Source organism: Phyllopteryx taeniolatus, chromosome 10 (genome assembly GCF_024500385.1).
Source record: "Phyllopteryx taeniolatus isolate TA_2022b chromosome 10, UOR_Ptae_1.2, whole genome shotgun sequence".
In the NCBI taxonomy this organism is placed as follows: domain Eukaryota; kingdom Metazoa; phylum Chordata; class Actinopteri; order Syngnathiformes; family Syngnathidae; genus Phyllopteryx; species Phyllopteryx taeniolatus.
Window position 1 is genome coordinate 17,745,771 of NC_084511.1, and position 14,019 is coordinate 17,759,789.

The 14,019-nt window shown below is 43.5% G+C and overlaps 1 protein-coding gene across 3 annotated transcripts in view; it reads right to left on the reverse strand.

The window, feature by feature from the left end:
• Positions 1–9,675, reverse strand: part of ebf1a (EBF transcription factor 1a) — a 75,919-nt gene extending 66,244 nt beyond the window's left edge. Inside the window, exons 1-6 of one of the 3 annotated variants that reach the window (XM_061787880.1) lie at positions 8,971–9,662; positions 8,091–8,247; positions 7,217–7,280; positions 6,587–6,642; positions 5,465–5,538; positions 4,029–4,097 (exon numbers count right to left, since the gene is read on the reverse strand). In XM_061787880.1, coding sequence (XP_061643864.1) covers positions 4,029–4,097; positions 5,465–5,538; positions 6,587–6,642; positions 7,217–7,280; positions 8,091–8,247; positions 8,971–9,104 — 554 coding nt within the window. In that variant the 5' untranslated portion in view covers positions 9,105–9,662. Of the gene's footprint in view, positions 1–4,028; positions 4,098–5,464; positions 5,539–6,586; positions 6,643–7,216; positions 7,281–8,090; positions 8,248–8,970 lie in introns of all 3 variants that reach the window. The other 2 variants (XM_061787881.1, XM_061787882.1) reach the window with 2 other exon arrangements.
• Between the last annotated feature and the right edge of the window lie 4,344 nt (positions 9,676–14,019).

The window sequence follows — 14,019 nt, forward strand, 5'->3', positions numbered from 1 at the left end:
CGCATGCACATGTCTCCATACATACTGTGTTTGGGAATGAGTTTATCTGAGAGTGAGAGCTCTGTGTATATATTTGTGTTCTTAGAAGAGCAGCCTGCACCTGAGGGAGGGACTTCTGCATATCGATGAGGCAGTAAGTCAGCCCCTTTGGCCCTAAGCCCTGCACAACCACAAGTAGCTTGAAGCCAACCCTTTGCAAAGCCCCACCAAATGTTTATTGCTGTTGACCCTGAAATCTGCAACAACTGCAACTGAACCCTTCTACGAGCCAAAGTCAAGTACAAAAATAGCAGCACAATCTTTACTGATTTCTTCAAAGGTGCAGCAATGCTGGATCACGTTTCATTGTTTTTTTGTTTTTTTTTGTAAACTGAATTCATGCGCCATTTTTAAGTGGCAAATGGCAGGACAACATGACATAGGGAAATGATGACGCTGTCATTATTGAAGTGAGATGCACAGGGTTTGACGGCCGTATGTACAATAAGTATGTTTTCACCTTCTTGCTGACACAGTCATGGATATGAAAGTGAAACTAAGCTGCAGGAACGGAAGGCGCTGCCAGTAAACCACATTAGCATCAAATGCAAATTAGAAGCGCGCTAATGGCTGGACAGGTGCAGACCGGGCCTCTAAATGACACAAATTCGTAAGCGTGTGCGCTCGCAAACACACACATACACGCGCGCGGACACACAAATGAGATGGATGAATTAAACATGGGTGGGCTCGGCTTGGGGGGCTGGCAGAGCTGACATAAAGTCAATGAAATACATTATTCACAAGCGCACGTAAGCTCAGCCAAGGCAACACATGAACTCTCACCTCAGGAAGTGCATCCAAACACAACAACCAAAACAATGAGGGGGTTCCCCACTAAAGAGAGACAATTAGCAGGAGAGTGACAAACAAGCAGCAGAATGCAGACGCTTGCAAAACAACATTTTCAAAACATGTGAGCCTCCCAAGAGTATTCACTCCTAGCACATATGTTGCCAAGGGAGTTCTAGACCTGAAGCAGCAAAGAGTTGATCAAAAACCTGGTCCTAGCCATTCGGCTCCACGAGCAGAACAGGAAACCGCCATGACATCATCCTCCCCGGGAGGAGCACTTCCTGCCCGACATTCTTCACTCAAGACACACACACACTCGCCAGGAAATGGCCTCTATCACCGCACACACTCCCAGGGAAACAACCAACATCGACGCCGATACACAAGCACAGACGCGCTTGCGAGGAAATGGGCCACATCAACAGCGGGCCGCAGGAGTGTGCGCAAACACAAACACCCATGAGCACACACTTGAAAACAGCAATTAACCTGAAATAACATCGTCTGTACACACAATCTAAAACACAGCAACTGGAAATGTGTGTATGTGGGTGGGGGGGGGGGGGGGGGGGGGGGGGGGTAATTGAACATGCTGCAAGGGTGTCCTATGGATCCTTATCTCGGGCCACAGAGATAGCATGCCTGGGGGACTCCCCGCGGAAAGCCTACGAGAGCTGGACAGGCAAGAACCACAGGACACAGGTGGTATGAGGCAAAGGAGGCCGCTCGGAGCTGCGGGGGCATTCAGCCCCAGAGCCAGCGAGCACAACTGACAAACTAGTCTGCAATCAAATGCATAGGGCAAGTTATTCAGATAGAGCAGGAAATGGATTGACAGAAGCTATATAAAGACATAGCAAAGGTGTCCACGGGTGAGAGGGAGATGTGTTCATGATGTGAGGCCCATCCAGGAAAACCACAAAGTGACTGGCAGTGCCTGCATACGATTAACCCTGTGCTAAGCAGGAGTGATGAGGAGAGCTGAAAGTGGAGGTGAAGGGGTTAAGGGCTCCCCCTCATATTATCCTGTTTCTGTAAGAGGCTAAAGTGGACCCCATGTTTCCCTAGGGAAGACATAGAGAGGTGCACAGGAGCATCTCACCTTTCACCGCTGCTTCCGCTGACACACATTTGTCAGGGTAAACCATTGAATTCCTAAAAACATAAAAACCCTCTTTCAAGCTAAAACAAACAAGACACTTCAACTCATCCGAAGTAACAGCATTGCAGATTGAATACATCTACAACTTCTCATAATCAAAATCAGTTTCATGTAACTTCCTGTAGACGCTTAAATGTCCAAACAAATTCTCTCCTCAACAAGAGCGGCTTAGAGGGTGTCTCCTCGTGAGAGTACAGTACCCAGATCGCTGCAAGATGCTCACTGTACTGATTTGTTCTCCTAACAATCAAATAAGTTTCTCATTAGCTGCCTTTATTTTTCCTCATTCCTGCGGTTTTGCTGCCGTGGCCTGTTTCTCCAATCTTAACGAGAGAGAGAGCTAATTAGCCAATAAGACCCATTACTCTTCCAGAAGAGTTTGAGCTAGCCCCGCTAATTAGGGCTGTAAAATCTAATCATCTCTGCGAAACAGCAGCAGGCTAACGAGCCCTTATTTAACGAACTAAATAACTTCAAGGGTGGAGAGGGGCCGCTGATGGTATTTCTTTATGAATTTGAAGGAGGGGGGGTTCATGTTAATTGAGTCAGTTCTGGCATCACAGTTGTTTGTTTGTTTATGAATGCCTGATTATTACAACTGCCAAGACTATATAGATGCTAAATGAGCAAACACTTACAGTAAACCCGCCTCCTCATATTTCACTTCAATCTTCAGTCTGAGCGACCAACAACACACCCCAAATCACACTCCCCTCACCTGACCTAATTTCCTGTCCGGGAAGAGTGCTCGTCGGAGAGGAAAGCGGAAATATGGCCGTTGTTTTCCCTCCGCCCGCTCTAATTTGTTGTTGCGGCCTTGCACACCTGAGCCATTAAGCGTCAGGGGAGTAACGCCACGGAGAGACCACGGCACGCTCGGTGCGGGGAGGGCGGTGCCTGGGCCTCCGTCGCTAGGTGCGACTGCTCCAAACTCCAAAACCAACTTGAGGAGACATGGCGGTCCGCTATTACACTGATGAGGAAACTCAACAAGTACGGACGCATGCGAACAAAAATGGTTGCGGCAAAGAGTGACGGGCAGGCGTGTTGTCTAAGGCCATGCGGTTGGGGTGCAGCTGTCTCAGGGAGCACTGAGGTGAGGCCTTCCGCTTCACTGGAGCGGAACCAGGGTGGTGCCACACACAAATACACACACATACACACATGCATACACATACACAGGTAAAAGAGTAGCCTTTGACAACGCAGCAGTGAGAACAGGACAGCTGTGTTCATCAGATAGCACAGGTCACTGCCTCATTAACGTGCACATACATACTGTCGACACAACATAAAAACTATACAAACAAATATTGTTTGGGTTGTTTTTTTTTTACCAGGCCAGAAAATAGATTTTAAAAAAAATTAAAGAAAAACTGCTTGAATAGTTTGTGTTCTTAACATTAGTAATAATGATTCAATGTCAAGTTTAATATGCGAAAATAATCACTCTGACCAAGAGTGCCACACAACAGAGGCCAAACTGTAAATCTCCATGCAGGGCCTTGCCTTTTTTTTGTTTTTTTTTGTTTCTTCCTTTACTAAGTATAAATCATGTAAACTGCTGCATTAGTCATCGGTAGTTTACGACGAGAGGTAGATCGGAGCACACTTTAAGATAAAACTGCAAGGAGTGCAGGCTAAAAACAACAAAGCATCTTGGGTCGGTTGGGAATTATCCAGCAAAACACATTCATACACATCAGACTTGACTTGTAACGCTAACTGCTCATCATCTAAGTCATCAACCTGACCACTTGAACACTGTGTGTGACCACACATAAAGGAGTCCACACACACACACACACACACACCTGGACTGCGGCAATGGTATTTACTGCTGCTTCACACATTTTGCTCACAGCGATGATTATGGCTGGTGAAATGTAAACAACTGGTTGTTCTGCTTCTCTCTGACCAATGACACGTCTCAGCCGTGTGACATTTTCTCCGGACTTTTTGATGTATTAAACGTCAACATGCGACACGTCTTCCCCGCATGGGCCATGTCAACAGGTCAAACTTTGCTTACCTGTCGATGATTACCGGGTCTGATGGGGTCTCATTTCTGTTTCCACAACTCTTCTTATCGCAGCATCGACTGTGGGGGCGACAAGAAAAGTTAGCCACCGAAATGTGCAGAACATGTGCAGCAACGAGGATGTGTAAAGATTCGTAAAGGAGAGAGGAGTGAGAAGGGCGTGAGACTTTTTGGCAAGCTTAAGATACAGCAGGAGCTGGCTTTTCCCGGGCTTGTTGAGGTAAGACCGGGTTCATGCCGCTGATGTATAAGTGGGATCAACAGGGTGGTTTTGGCCACAGTTTGGAAATGAGCGAAAGCTGTGAGCTTGAGCCAGACAGGATAGGAACTTAAATCACATTCTGGGACTCAGGTTAGCTCCATTTCTGTCAGACATCACACAAGCAGACATCTTGTGTTCTCTGTCTTTCCTCCTCATAGCTCGTCCCCTCCCTCTATCCCGCCTCGCTCTTTCTCTGCCTCAGAAGTGGGTCACAGAGTGGTCCCACCGGACCTGAGGAGTAGTGCATGCTGGGTAGAAGGGGGTTGCATACTGATGTGACGAGTTCTTTTTCCAATGATTTGACTGCAGCACAATGTAACAGTGTGTTGTCATCTTGCTTGTTGCCATCTCTTTCCACCTTCAAGACGACATCGTCTTGAGATCTTCCTTTCCCTCTCTCCCCTGCGCTGCACTGCGCCTGCACACACACGTGTCTGCGTCTACCTGGATCTTGCTACATGTGAGCATCTGCTTTTGTGCCGTATGGCAGGAGGTGGAGAAATACACAAAAGAGAGGAGGGAGAGGGATTGACCCTCCCCCTACTTTTTTGCATCCCCCAGGACAGGAGGCTCACAGAGCCAGATCAGATTTCTGATCTCGGGCCGTTTCCTGCAGCATATGAAAACAAGTGATCTAAATTGCCTTGTGTGATAACCAGGAAGAGCCACGGGCCATTTATTTCTACTTATAAGTCGACATGCATTTTTAGATGGTTATCGGCCGTATGATACCTTTATTGACACTGCGAACGAACCTGACAGGGGTCTGCTTGTTTGAGTGTGTGAGAGTGTGTTTCGTGGGCAATCCGAGCGTGGCCTCCTCGGCACATAGCTCACTGTCAGGACGATGCAAACTGCATGTGTTACGCAGACTAAGGAGGATGGGTTTGAGTAATGAGCTTTTTCTTGTCCTAATTAGCTGAACATGAGAAGGATACACACACACACACACACACACATTCTCACACCCCTACCAACAGAAATAGGCCAGGGCCAATCTTCCCAACCCACTTTGAAGAAAATGAAAATACTTCTATAGTAATTTAGCACTTCTCTTTATATCTTTGCCCTCGCTTTACTCCAGTAGAGACACCTTCATTTTTTATGTTTTCAAAGGCATATTCTGGACTAAAATAATTTGCAGCAAGGTGGGAGTCAGTCTTACCTGCACATGATCTCGTGGGTCAGCAGAACCCGACACATCTCTGGATTTTTATCCTGGCCTTCATAGATAATCGCCTAGAGTAAAGCAAAAAAAAAAAAAAAAAAAGAACAATACAGATATTTTAATTTGTTTATTCTTTTATTAATGTGATCCGAGAACTATGGCCATAAAAATATTACAGTGTGTTTTTAATTCTGTGTATCGTGGGAACCCTGTCCTCCTGAACACTTCTAACAACAAGGAAGAAAGCATTTCTATGTGTACGTGTGTGTCCTGTGTGCACATATGTGTGTGCGCATGTATTGTTTATGTGTGGTGTACAGTGAGCAGTTGGGCTGCCAGACTGGAGTATAGTGCACCATCTGCTCCAAAGAGCACAGCGTCCCAAATTTTTGTCTGGTTTCCCCTGCAACCCCACTCAACATGCTCTCCAGGGTAGCGTTCAACATGCGTACGCACACACAAACACACACACACACACACACACACTAGGATCAAAATAAAATCTTCTCCCTCTTTCTATACTGTAAGTTCCATTTAAACCTAATGTCACCTAATATCAAACAACCTATAAAGAGATGAATTTTGTCAGTCTGTTAATTCAATTTATGAAAGGATTCCCGCACTTTTTGTGCCAGTCTATATGTAGCACTTTGTGTTTCTTGATGTGATTGGCCATAACACACGCTGAGATAGAGTTTGTTCTGTTTCACATTGAGGAAATGAGGGTCAAGGTCCTCAAAGAGTGAGCTGGCATGCATCACTGTCTCTCCCCAACCCTGACACACTCCTGCACTTCTTCTACACACACACAGACGCACTCGTACACACACATCTCACATGTACACACTTATAAAATCCTACATTCCAGTTACTGGCTGCTATAAGCGGAGGTAGAGTATAGGAGGACACATGTCCTCTATGTTCTTGGGCCTTCGTAAATGTATTCCACAGGTAAGACAGGTCGTTTATCACAGTGACTGCGCTGTGCTGAAGTTGAGGGTCTCAGACACAGGGGGAGGGGGTTGTGGGTAGTGGTGGGTCCACAATTAAGACCACTACAAGTGTGGAACCGCTGCAAAGTTCAAATCTGTGGCAGTATAGTCAAATGGAAGCGCTCACCTGTTTGGTCATGGAGTCGATTAGTCGCACATACAAGTCCTGTTCTGTCCTGATGCCTGTGACACAGACAGGAAATTATTGTTTATGATTTAGCATCCCAAGAGAATCAAAATCGCATTGTTTCATTTTTTGGAGCAATTTAAAAAAGCTGGATGAATTTGAACTTTTACCCCTACTTTTTTTTTACTTCCCTTGAAAGTGGATAATTCCATGCATCTTTTAATAAACACACAAACACGCACACACGCGCACACATGCTTATGAAATCCCACATTCCAGTTACTGAACAAAAAGGACTAAATAAAGATCAAAGAAACAAGGCTTTCAAAATATTAGTAAAACTACAGGAAGATATTCCAAAAATGTTATTTTGATTGAAAACAGTTGCACTCCTGTTAATAATAATTATAATAGTAATTATAATAGTAATTACAACAACTTAGATTTGAGTATTTTTAAAGCTTTTCATTGAATTTCTATCTCGCATTCTTCTAAACAAACATTTAAGAAAACGTGTTTATTAGGACTTCATAAAATATTAGATGGCTTTTGCTCTCGGCTTCTAGTGTTTGGAGTGTATCACTCACTCACTCGGTGCGTTTGCATCAAAATCCGGGAAAAGAAACTCACCGTTACTGTAGAGGAGCTGCAGTCTATAGTGGATCCCATTGTTGGTCTTTTCACCTGTCGTTTCCTACAAACAAAAATGTCAAATTAACAGTTCAATATGTAGTAAGAACAGCAACAGTTTCATTTAACGGAGTTTGTATTTTAAAAAAATAAATAAAATAAAAATAAAGTAAATTACATCACCTCTCTCGCAAAGTCACGTTTTATATTTTCTATATACAAATACACGGATGTGCTTTTATTTAATATATATATATATATATATATATATATATATATATATATATATATATATATATATATATATATATATATATATAATGGCCTGCAAAATTGTAAATGTTAATATGACACATCGTAAAATGCTGAACGACCTTGTTAATGCTGGCCAGCGTAAAATGGCATTAGGATTTCAAAAACTACATGCATATATACATTTTGAACCAGCCAAATAATCACTTCAAAGTAAACATTTCATTTTTTTCCGAGCTTACAAAAATAATAATAACATTAACATTTAATACAAACGACGTTGGTTTCGTTTTTCTTTGAGGGGGGTGGGGGGGTAAATTAAATGTTATTTTCTGGCAGCACCGGAAAGTGCAATAAAATGTTTTAATTGGAAAAAAAAACACCACTCGGAGTTTAATGCACCTTAAACTTTGCAAGACTCAATGTCAAAACTGACACGAGTATTCAGTTGTAACGATGCCTGCTGGACACTTTATTTTCGCTAATAAACTACTTTGATTAAACAGGCCGGCTAACGGTACTCGGGCATCTGCAGTGAAATATCAACGACAACCTTTAGATATTTGTTTTAAAAAATGTGCGTAAACTTATTATTATTATTATTTAAAATGTTTCAACTCACCTTTTCCTTCTCCACAAAATCTACGAAGGTGGTTCTCTCGATCTCCACGGGCTGACCCTGGCGGTCGTACAGAGCCAGCACAAAGTGAAAGAAGTTGGATTTGCGCAGGTTGGAAGGAGGCTGCTTCTCGAAGTGCGCTCGGGCCAGACCCACTCCGCTACGGACACCACAGGCACAAAATCAGCGCCGGGAGCGGAAATTCAAGTAGAAAAACACGAGGGAACGCGTGCGTAACATTTAAAGTTCAAGCATATTCTCGCTTTGAAGAAAAAAAAAAAAAAAGACAAAGCGGTGTGCAATTTAATTTAATAACGTTGATGGGATGTTTAAACTACAATGATTGTGCGCTATTACCTAAAGATCAAACATAATTAATTAAAGGACGCTTGGAATTCAGATTTTCATTCATAAGCAGTCAATAATAACAATTGTGATTTTAACGTTTGGTCGAAATGATAACAAATCCCAAATAATTCCGCTCTTTTGGATTCTATGCGTGCATTCGAGAAAAATAAAAAAAATAAAAAAAATAAATAAATTAAAAAATTAAAAAAAACTTCATCACCATAAACGTCAGAAGCAAAAGTTGACATTTCAAGCTTGCACGCCTAAAGTTGCTTGGAGTGAGCTGCATGTTGATGCTGAAATGCCACGCCGTTGAAATCCTGCTGGCTGCAAAGCGGATCAACTCCTAAAGTCCTAAAGTCCTAAAGCCAGCGGTGGTTCTCATGGTTCTCCAACAACTGCGTCCTCTGGGACCGCGTGCTGCCTGCCCCGAGTGGTACCGGCTTGTGGAGCTCTAAACGCCGCAGATGCGATCATCGTGCTTCGCTCCCCGTGCACTGCGCCCACCCCTGCCCGCAGGCCGCCTCGGGCTCACCTCTGGGCGGCTGTGTTGGCGTCCAGCACCCCGGCACCTTGCATCCATGTCCGAACCGCGTTCATGCCGGCCACCATGGGCTCTTCTTTCATACTACTCCCACTCCTGTGGATGCTCTCGTGGATGCCGAACATCAAAACACACCTTCACGCCGTCTCTCTCGCGCGCTCTCTCTCTCTCTCTCTCTATCTCTCTCTTCCTCTCCACTCTCTGCCTATGACTCTCTCCCCTCCTCGCGCCTCCGTTTGAAGGCGCTGTCACGGGAGCGAAGTGTCGCGTGCTCTATTTCACTTTAGCGCTTCTCAAAGTCAACAAAAGATGCGACATGTGGAAGCAGCGAGAGGCTGTCAGCGTGCACCTCGTGTCAATGGAAGCGGAGGGAGGAGAGGGAGAACACAAGGCTGCGACACTCCCGCGGATCAAGGTGCAAGCTTACAAAAAAAAACCAAAGCAAAACAAAAAAAACGCAAAATGTCAGTTTTGGCAACAAACAGTCCACGCGAGGAAGAAACACCCAGGTGACATCGTTCCTTCCTTCTGCTCCTTTATTCACGGAGTCTTCCCCGGCGCAAATTCGGAGGCAGTCCTCGGCTGCAGCGACTGCGGCTCCTCGGCAGCTCCAGCTCGCGTGGTTTGCGCTCTTTTCTTCCCAGAGGAATCACTTTAGACCTTCCGTGGCACGCCGAAGAGGAGTGGGCGAGAGGGGCGTGGCCTACAAGGAGAACGGTAACGCCCCCCCCCCCCGCCCCAAACACGGTTAATAAGACGGACAATCACCTGTCCACCAACGAGACCGGCATGCTGCGTGACCCCACCCCACCCCACCGCAGCACCAAACGCCCAACTCCCCTTTCCCCATTTCCCATTAACCATTTCCCATTTCCCATTTCCAGCACTTGCAATGTCCCGCCCCAGCCACTTAGCCAGAAGCTGTGCACGGCGTGAGCGTCTGCTGGCTCTCCATGTGCGCGCGTTTGCTTGTGACAAACTAGCCACGCTCCAGTCGGGGAAGACATTCGTGTAATTCTGTTCCCGTTTATGGATAATGTCAAAGAAAAAAAGACAAAGAAAAAAAAACCAGCAATGCATCATTAGGTGCCTATTATAATGAAGCTAATGTTTGTTAGATGAGATGAATGTTCCAATTTCGACACATTAGTTATGAAGCTAATTTTATTCTATTTAATATTACCTGTATATACAATTTAATATACATTATTTATTGTATGCACACATGTACTCTTAAAAAGTAAAAAAACAAGAACCACATTAAACACTGCATATACCCTCCAAAAACTTGCAGGAATATGCATCCATTAAAAAAAAAAAAAAGGAAAAAAAAAGGAAACAAAGCCGTTTTGCCCCTTTTTTCAGTTTCAATCCGACACCGAGAAAACAGAGAGCTTCCATTTGATGCACGACATAAATCATTTGGGACCAAGTGCAACACGAATGTGAGGATTACAGCTCATCTGTGCTGCGTCTTACTTGTCCCACAGCATCGCCACAAGCCAAGAAATAAATAACTGCAGACACGGAATAACAAGAAAGAAATGTATCACACTTCATGTGCCCAACTCTCTAAAGTGATTTCCTGTATAAGGACTTCACTACTGGCCATGCACACACGTCTGAATGAGATCCCTGGAGCAAGCACTTTGCAATAATAGCAATAATACAGTAGTCATGCAGGTTTGACACTGTCAGAATGTATTTTCAAAGCAATTGTTGGAGTTTGGTGTAAATCGTGCTTTCTACAGCAGATGCACAACGACGCACTGCATTAGTACCACGATAATAATAATAATAATAATAGTGGAATAGATGCGTTATTTTGTCAACACAAATTTCCATACATCATTTGTACCATAGAGTGCCAATGAATGTACAACGCAACAAAAGAGTAACGACATCACATATATGGATTTATTATTATTATTATTATTATTATTGTACAATTAAAATATATCTACTATATGTTTTCTACAATTCTGCGCTTCCCGTTGCTAAACTTATAATTGATAAGTATCTGATCCTTAAACAGCTAGTGATTTAGGAACAATATTAGCTTAATTTGACGGATAATTAAAGAACTGTGAATTATTATTTTGTTGTTGTTGTTGTTCTTGCAAAATGGATATGTTAACATTTCGTCATATTTTGCAGTTTGGAGTCTAAGGAGTCGACAAGCAGCAATCGTGTCATCTTTTATCTGTTTCTGCCTCCTGCTGTGGAAGGAGAAATGAGAGCGCCTGCCCACGTGTGTACACAATAATTCTCAATGCTGATAAATAAAAGCAGCACGCGCGCACACGCACGCGCAAACGCACACACACACACGCACACACGTTCAGAATTATCCTTCAGCACATTTGTTTGATAGTGGCTCGCCATGCTCTGCCTTGCCTCGGTCGGCATGCGGGTCAGCGAAGGCCCCACGGGTGGCTTATATTTATATCCGCTAACGCACACACACGCACGCACGCACACACCCACGCACACACACAAACACACACACACACACACACACACACACAGTTAGCCCAAATATCACTGTATAGCCATCCACAAACAGAGATGTCACTTGGGCCCTGCGTTGATCCCCAACACTGCGATCTACCAACTCCGTGGCACCCACGCAGACATAAGGTTGGCAACATCCTGTATCTCTCTGGCTGTGGAACAAAGCGTGTCAAACAGTATGTATGTGTGTGTGTGTGTGTGTGTGTGTGATTGTGTGAGTGCGTGTGCGTGTGTGTCGCGCGCGCACATATGGGAAGGGCCATAAAAAGCATGAGCGTTAAAACTCATCTCGAAGGCGCTAAGTGATCAGAAAGGAGTTGTTCGAGCGAACGGCCCCATGCATGCTACCGCCAGATGTTGTCGTATATCAAAAAGGTTGGGCTGATGATAATAATGGCCAGATTGGATTGAAGACTCGTAAAATGACCCGTTGTAAAACTCAGACATATGTTTATGAGAGTGCTTCTCGTGTCTAACAATAAGCTCTCTTGTCGCCATAAAAACAGACACGCATGCAGATATGTGTCAGCGATTTTAATATGCTGATTAGTGCAGTCTCTAATTTGATTAATAGGTAGCTTTATAATGCAGTCAAGTGGTGTATTTGGCGAGTCATTGAAAATACAGACGTGTCTTTATGCATACTGTAAGATAAATAAGTATTTACTAGCATTGAATGTATATCACAAACCACGAAGCGGCCCACTTGGGTATTTGGTACAACATTGCCATCTAGTGGCAAATAAGAGACATTGAGTGTGTAATGATCATTTGCGTCATGTACTAATCATGTCCCCTCAAATGCAGTTGGGGCCACACTCAACAGCCTGCAGGGGGGAAAATATATAAATATATACATTTTTAAAAAAGCCATCTGCCCCAATTGCTGTTTCTCTGTGCTCGTTAACTTAATGAACAGGTTGGACGAATGTGGACAAGGTCAATAAGATGTGTGAATTCGAGAGAGCAACTTGTGCACATTATTGATTTTGTTTGGGGACATCAAATGGGGAAAATAATGTGATTCAGTAGTACTTTAAAGCACCAAAATGATGGGTAGTACAGTGGGGCTGAGGTGTTTCTAGGTGTTTCTAATCTTTTATATAGAAGGTAAGCTATATACTGTTTTACAAACCCCAATTCCAATTTAGTATGTTGTGTAAAACATAAATTAAAAACAGAATAAAATTATTTGCAAGCCCTCAACCTACATTTTATTGAATACTCTACAAAGTCAAAATATGAAATGTTCTAACTGATAAATATTATTTTGTGTTGTTATTGTTGTTGTTTTGCAATTATTGTCCCATTTTGAATTTGATCCCTGCAACAAATACCAAAAAAAGCTGGCACAGTGACAACAAAAAACTGGGAAAGTAGACGAATGATCGAAAAACACCTGTTTGTAACATTCCACAGGTGAAAAGGTTAATTGGAAACAGGTGAGTGTCATGATTAGGTATAAAAGGAATATCCCTGAAAGGCTCAGTTGTTGACAAGCATGGATGGGGTGAGGCTCACCATGCACCACAACAACACAACAAGAGGAAAAGGACCATCCGGATTGTTATCAGCACAGAGTTCTAAAGCCAGCATCTGTGATGGTATGTTAGAGCCTATGGCATGGGTAACTCATACATCTGGGCGGCTGTGGCTCAGTTGGTAGAGTAGGTTGTCCAGTGACCGAAGGGTAACTGCTTTGAATCCCGGCTATGACTGTCCGCATCTCAAAGTGACCTTGGGCAAGACACTGAACCCTAATTTGCTCCCAGTGGGCCTGGCAGCGCCTTGCATTGCAGCAGTTGCCCATTGGTGTATGAATGTGTGTGTGAGTGGGTGAATGTACAGCTTTGTAAAGCGCTTTGGCCACTGTGATGGTGTAGATAAAGCGCTATATTAGTGCAGTCCATTTACCATTTATCATCTGTGAAGACACCATTAATGCTAAAAGGTACATACAGGTTTTGGAGCAACATATGCTGCCATCCAAGCTTGGGGCTTACTGCCCCCAATGCCCTGATAATCGAAATTGTGGGTCGCCATATACAGTATAATCCTCCTGAAGGCCACCCACCACACCCTAAACCCACCCTCGCTGCCCCAATACACACACACTACAATCGATCCTGAATATGTTGTACTATGGTTTGTGAATTTTGAGTTTGTGAGTTTTTTTTGTTTTTTTTTAAGTTTGAGTTCACAGTATTGGACATCAAAAAGTACTGCCTATTAATGAACCCCAAAGCAGATTATAACACAACTAATTTCCTTTCTACAGGTTACTTAAAATTGCCAAGGCTCCTGTTCAATAAATGTACAAGGCCCTTTACAAATCAAGTTAAGAGCAGAAGCACCCAACGACCTAGAGTACTTGATTTGTTTTTCAATTATCAGCATCAATATCGTCATTGATAACTAATACAGCAGCTGAAATAAATATTTAACACGTCACCATTTTTCTCACTAAATATACTTCCAAAGATCCTATTGACTTGAATATTTCACCAGATGTTGGGAACAACCCAA